A 5902-nucleotide genomic window follows, 5' to 3' on the forward strand; every position below is an offset into this window, starting at 1 on the left:
TGCGTGGAGATTTTTACCTCACTGGGGACAGAGGTGTTATGGATGAAGAGGGATATGTCTGGTTTGTTGGAAGAGCTGATGATATCATTAATTCTGCAGGGTAAGGCATTTCCTTTTAGTTTTACCTCACAAAATGCAGCCTGGAAAGACCAATGGACTGGCCCATGCTGCTGGGGCTGAGCTGTTTCTCTGCTCCCCTAGGTATCGCATTGGCCCATTTGAAGTGGAGAGTGCATTGATAGAGCACCCAGCAGTCTCAGACGTGGCTGTTGTCAGCAGTCCTGACCCAGAGAGAGGGGAGGTAAAACAAAATAGAAAAGAAATGTAGAAAGAAATACCTTTTATTCTGAGCATCAATATCCCTGTATGTACTAGGCTTCTTTGGAATTCAATATGTTGCAGAGTTTTGAAACTAAAGGGGCTAAATTTTTCTAAATCCATATATTAATAAGTCTCAGAATATCAGAATTATTTCTTTCTTCGCAAAGGTTTTGATGTGGAAAAATAGTTTGGCTTTTCAGACTAATAATGGCATGTTTTTACCTAAGCAAAAAAAATTTGTTTATTTATTGTTTTGTCACTTAGTACACTGTACCAATGACATCCAGATTGTTTAATTTTTGTTTTATATTTTCCAACTTTGCAACATTTCTTTGAGCAAATGGGGTGAGATTTTTAGCTTTAATAGCATATAACATTAAGGGGGGAAAAAGCTAGAAATACAGAAAAAATCCTCTGCTCTAAAGTGGGTCCTTCATAGCACAGCATTTTGATATAAATGGTAATGAAAAGGGAAATTAAAGAAAAAGATCACATTTTGGCATTCTGAAATTTGACATTTGCTTTTGGCAGCAGATGCATCCCCTTATTGCCACCTCGGGAAGTTAACAGAATCCCTTACTTTTTGTGGCACAGGTGGTCAAAGCCTTCATTGTTCTAGCACCTGCTTTTAAATCACGTGATCCAGAAAAACTAATTCATGAGCTTCAACAACATGTCAAGAAGGTGACTGCCCCTTACAAGTATCCAAGGAAGGTAAGTACAGCCCAAAAAAGACAAAAAAGGGACAGGTTCTCTCATTGTACCAGAAATTGAGCATTTTTTGGTCCTGCCTCAGCTGTTTTTCACCAGCATTCTGACAAACACTCCAACCAGAGTTGAATGAAATAAAAGCAGATGACAGGGTTTGTTGCAGCTGTAGCCTTGGTTGGCAGTGTGTGCTAGAAAGGACCAGAGGGAGGCAATGGTCNTTGGTCTGTTTTGTGCCGCGTTCTGTTCTCGTTACTCCAGAAGAAGTGAGTAAGAAAGTCAGATGGGTTTCACTCCAAAACCTTTATGAAGGACTGCTCAGGCTTCACATCTCCAGGGAACAGCTGATCTTTACAGTGCCTCATATGGGAAACATGTCCTAACAGGTGAGTGAAATGAATGAAGAGGTTCTCTCCCAGCAACTTCTGATCTCTCCTGTCCACAGCAGACAGGTCAGAAAAATGTTATTTATCTTAACTCCTTGTGTTGATGATCACTGAGCAAAGCAAATGGTTTTAAATCAGGAATAATAATTCCTGATTCTCACTACTCATTCTTAGAACTTTGCCATTACTCGGTCTTTTCCTCGGTTTTCTGCCTTCATTTTCACCTCCTATTAGCAGGTGAGAAAGTGCTAAAAATTTGAAGGCTCTCACAGTCTTATTGGCAGATGTTTTTGTAAAGCACTTGGGAATCCTAAACTTGAAATGTTTCATCTTGTCAGTCTTGAGTATTATATCCCTAAATATTCATATATATTATGTTCCTCCTCTTTCTCTCATAAGCTTTGTGTAGATTTTGTCATTGTAATGCTCTGAAATATGCAAGTTAAAGCTAAATCACAGAACTAGAGCAGACTGAGAAAGGAGAAATATCTTCCTCAGTGATTAAATATTGTTTACAACTGGTCAATGTTTCTCTGCTACAATGTCCAAGGAGTGTGGAAAGCACCATGAATTTCTGTTGCTTTTGACAAAATATCTATTCTGGGGGAAAAGTCTACATCCAGATTGTTTATGTTGGCAGATATCACTGAAACAATTAAGTTGTGTTAAACTCTGGGTAATTGAACTAATTTGCATGACAGGCAGATTAAATTTTACTATATAGAGTTCTGCTAGGGAATAAGGCAGTAGTTCCAATGGTAAATAAGTAACATTTTCTTGAGGAATAAAATGTGATCAGTGCTGAGATCTGTGCACCAAAGATGTGAGAATAAACAGTTACGATTGAAGACATGGGAGAAGGGGTAAACGACTGAAAAATGAGCTTTAAAATCCTGGGGCAAAGGGCAAAACTTTGCAACTTTACTCAGGCCACAAAAACTTCCCAGGAAAAGGGATTTGATTCAGAAGGGCGTGGGCGTGGCTCAGGGGGGGCGGGGCCCGAGGTTGAGGGGGCGGAGCGAGCCCTGCCCTGAGGGGCGGAGCGAGCCCTGCCCTGAGGGGCGGAGCGGAGGCTGGACCCGGGGCGAGAAGGGGGAGCCTGAGGTGGGGCTGGGTGAGGGAACTTGGGAGAACGTGGCTCGGGTGTGCTGAGGGGGAGGAGCAGAGGTGTTAGCCGGCTTTGTTTTGAGAGAATAGGGGTGATGGGTCATCAGACGTGCCGAGAGAGAGGAGTGGGACGGGAGCTGCAGCCGCCATCTTGGACTCTTGGCAAAGGGCTTGAGGGTCCCTTCTCATTGTTAAGTCATGTAGTGTTACCTCAACGAGTTCCCAAAATCTTGAGGAAGAGGTACCACAGTCTGGACCAGGTCCTGGGGCAGTGGAGTGGCTCCTCTTGGGTTTAAAGCAGACAGAGAATTTTACAGTACCCATTTCAGTAGAATTTTCAGCTCGCATTTTTTAACCTCCTTCCAATGGTCCGCTAAAAGTTCCTTAAATCATCTATATACATCCCATTATTCTAAATTGGACAACCTTAGTTCCATCCTACTAAACTGGGATTGTGTGGGATGTGTCCTCTCAGTTGGGGGTAGGTGTGATGGGAAGGTGTCTCCTTTCTCTGCTCACTTGCATTCTATGCAGGGCTGTCCGAAGCAACTGGTCCTCTCCAAAGGTCTCTTGCTTCTCCATCAGGCCTGGTGATGTATCCCAGAGCAGAGTCCTATTGGTTTGCTAAGACCCAGCAAAACTGAGTCCCTTAGAGGTGTCAATATGAGAGTCCCTGTTCAGGCGCCACATATTGCAGTGGGGTTCTGTGACCTCTCATCCAGTTTGGCCAGGTTGTGCGTGGCAGAATAAATCGGGATGGGTACAATGGAATGCCCAAAGATAAATTTTAATGATCACAGGGGCTGTATGGTCCGAGGGGCTGCATCCAAAGACCAGGGGGTGTGGCAAACTTCACAGTATTTAGGGATACCTGGGGGCGGGGGGCCAATCATGAACACGAACCAGGGACATGGCTTATTACGGAATGATCCCAGTAGCATCCTGAGTTCCATTCTTTCAGTGTCCCACCTCCCAGGTCTCAAGTTTATGCCTTCTGTACAAGTCACCTGAGATAAGCCACTATCTGTCCCAGCCGGTTAAGTTCCTATAGGCCTGAGTAGCTTCAATGAATAACCCATCAGATCATAAGTGGATTGTCTGGGTAATCTCAAGATTTGTTTATTTTGTTGGTTCTTCTTCTTCTTGTTGTTGGATTATAGCAACAACGCTGTCAATTTTATTAACCTCAAGATGACTGTGCTTATTCCTTCTGCATACTGTAATGTTAAATACTCACATTACAAAAATACAGGTAACATGACATCAAATGACGAGGTGTGTAAACAACTTTTTATTCAAACTGATTTGCATTAATTCATCCAACATCATACATGGGACAGCATCCAATAACTGGATCGGTTTAAATGTATTTTCTTTCATTCCAGGTGACTGATTCTTTAGATGTGTACCTGATTCTCCCCCTCACTGTCTGATAAAACATCATTTATCATGAGAACATTTATTAAATCCTGGATTCCTCAGTGTTTGTGGATTCTCAGGTCACCTTGCAGATCATTCCATGGAAACAACAGACTTCTTACATCTCAGATTGTTTCCCATTATGTATCTATAATCCAGAATAAAAAGGAACTGCCAGAATATTTCAACTTTGCAAGTGATGTCTTAGACGAGTGGGCACAACTGGAAAAGGTAGTATTTGTCTTTTATTTTATAGACTCTGAGTTGTAGTTTAAACCCAGCTGTCAACTAAGAACCACAGAGCCCCTGGATCACACACACAGACAATCCCCAGTGGGATGGGGAGGAGGATCAGGAGAAAATAAAGGTAAAACCCATGGGTTGAGGAAAGAACAGTTTAAGAATTGAAATATAATAATAATCATAATCATATTAGTAGCAGTAGTAGTAGCTCACTGCCCACTGATTGATGCCCAGCCCATCCCCAAACACCTCCCATCAAACTTCCCCCAAGGTTATAAACTGAGCAGGACCTCCTGTGCTGTGGAATATCCCTTTGGACAGTTCAGGTCAGCTGTCCTGTCTAGGAAACCTCCCAGCTTCTCATGCACCTCTTTGTTGGCAGAGTGTGGGAAACTGGAAAATCCTTGACTTACAGTAAGCACTGCTTAGCAACAACTAAAACATCAGTGTGTTATCAACACTACACTCATCCTAAATTTGTAAATCACAGCACTTTACCAGGACTTAGTAAGAAAATTTACTCTATTCCAGCCAAAACAAGGACACAGTGGAACAAATCTCAGATGATACAAGTCAGTTTTCCTCATGGGTACTTGACAGTTTTAACTGCAGAGTGGAAAGCAACATTTTATTTTGTTTATCAGAAATACAGGTGTCACTGTAAGAGAGTGATTGCCAGGAATTATTTGCTTAGTTAGGAGTTATTTTATATTGAAGAGAAACCTTATGAGGTTTGTCTTATCTTAATATCTTCTCACGTGTTGTAGGATGGAAGAAAACCAGCAAATCCAGCTTTTTGGTGGGTCAATGATGAGGGAGAGGAGGTGAAGTGGAGCTTTCAGGAGCTGGGCTCTCTGTCCAGGAAGGCAGCCAATATACTTTCTGAAGCCTGTGGTTTGCAGAGAGGAGACAGAGTTACAGCAATTCTGCCTCGTGTTCCTGAGTGGTGGCTCCTGAATGTGGCCTGCATGCGAGCAGGTGAGGGACTCACTGACGTGTTGGGTGCAGAGAGAAAGCAAATAGAGGGTGCAAGCCATGGATTAGATCAGGGTGAAGAAAATGCAAACAGGAATATTCTGCTGTGACCTCTACAACTGATCTGTTGCCTTGAAGGAGAATTGGCAGCACCCACACAGCAACCACAGGGCCAGCCATGGTCCAGTCAAACTCATCCTCAGGTGAAGCCAGTGAGGGTTGAACAGCTGCAGCCTAAGGCCAGACTTGACCACAAGCATTGCAAGGCAGCTGAATTCATAATGGAAGAATGTATATGATTAGAATCATTAATAATTCAACATATCTATTTTGCTCTGCTTTTAAACTGCTAAACATCCAGGATGGATAAAATCAGCATCAACAGAGAGACGTAATCAAGTAGTTTTGGGAAATGCTGAGTTTTCTCAATTACTTCTTGCTTTTTTCCAGGAATTGTCTTTATTCCAGGAACATCCCAATTAACAGCCAAAGATATCTCATACCGACTCCAAGCTTCCAAGGCCAAGTGCATCATTACCAACGACACACTGGCACCTGCAGTGGAATCTGTCCTGCCTGGCAACCAGTTCCTGAAAAGTAAACTCATTGTAGGCCAAGGGAGCAGGGATGGGTGGCTGAACCTCAAAGAACTCCTTGCGTGAGTATCCAGCTCTTTCACCATCACGCCTGTGAGGTGAAGGGAGCTGTACCAGTCAGGTGGCATTGCTGAGTTGTGGAGGTGA

The 5902-nt window shown here is 43.0% G+C and overlaps 2 protein-coding genes across 2 annotated transcripts in view; both read left to right on the forward strand.

Annotated features, from left to right (window-relative positions):
• LOC107211183 (acyl-coenzyme A synthetase ACSM4, mitochondrial-like) overlaps window positions 1-1110 on the forward strand; it is a 20558-nt gene extending 19448 nt beyond the window's left edge. Inside the window, exons 13-15 of the mRNA XM_033517802.1 lie at window positions 1-100; window positions 202-301; window positions 916-1110. The exon at window positions 1-100 is cut by the window's left edge and continues 1 nt beyond it. Coding sequence (XP_033373693.1) covers window positions 1-100; window positions 202-301; window positions 916-1095 — 380 coding nt within the window. The 3' untranslated portion in view covers window positions 1096-1110. The remainder of the gene's footprint in view (window positions 101-201; window positions 302-915) is intronic.
• LOC107211182 (acyl-coenzyme A synthetase ACSM4, mitochondrial-like) overlaps window positions 1-5902 on the forward strand; it is a 36817-nt gene that overhangs the window by 15907 nt on the left and 15008 nt on the right. The window contains exons 2-4 of the mRNA XM_019008262.2: window positions 3908-4172; window positions 4952-5162; window positions 5610-5896. Coding sequence (XP_018863807.1) covers window positions 3972-4172; window positions 4952-5162; window positions 5610-5821 — 624 coding nt within the window. The 5' untranslated portion in view covers window positions 3908-3971 and the 3' untranslated portion in view covers window positions 5822-5896. Of the gene's footprint in view, window positions 1-3907; window positions 4173-4951; window positions 5163-5609 lie in introns of the transcript that reaches the window.

Source organism: Parus major, chromosome 14, assembly GCF_001522545.3.
Source record: "Parus major isolate Abel chromosome 14, Parus_major1.1, whole genome shotgun sequence".
Classification (NCBI taxonomy): Eukaryota; Metazoa; Chordata; class Aves; order Passeriformes; family Paridae; genus Parus; species Parus major.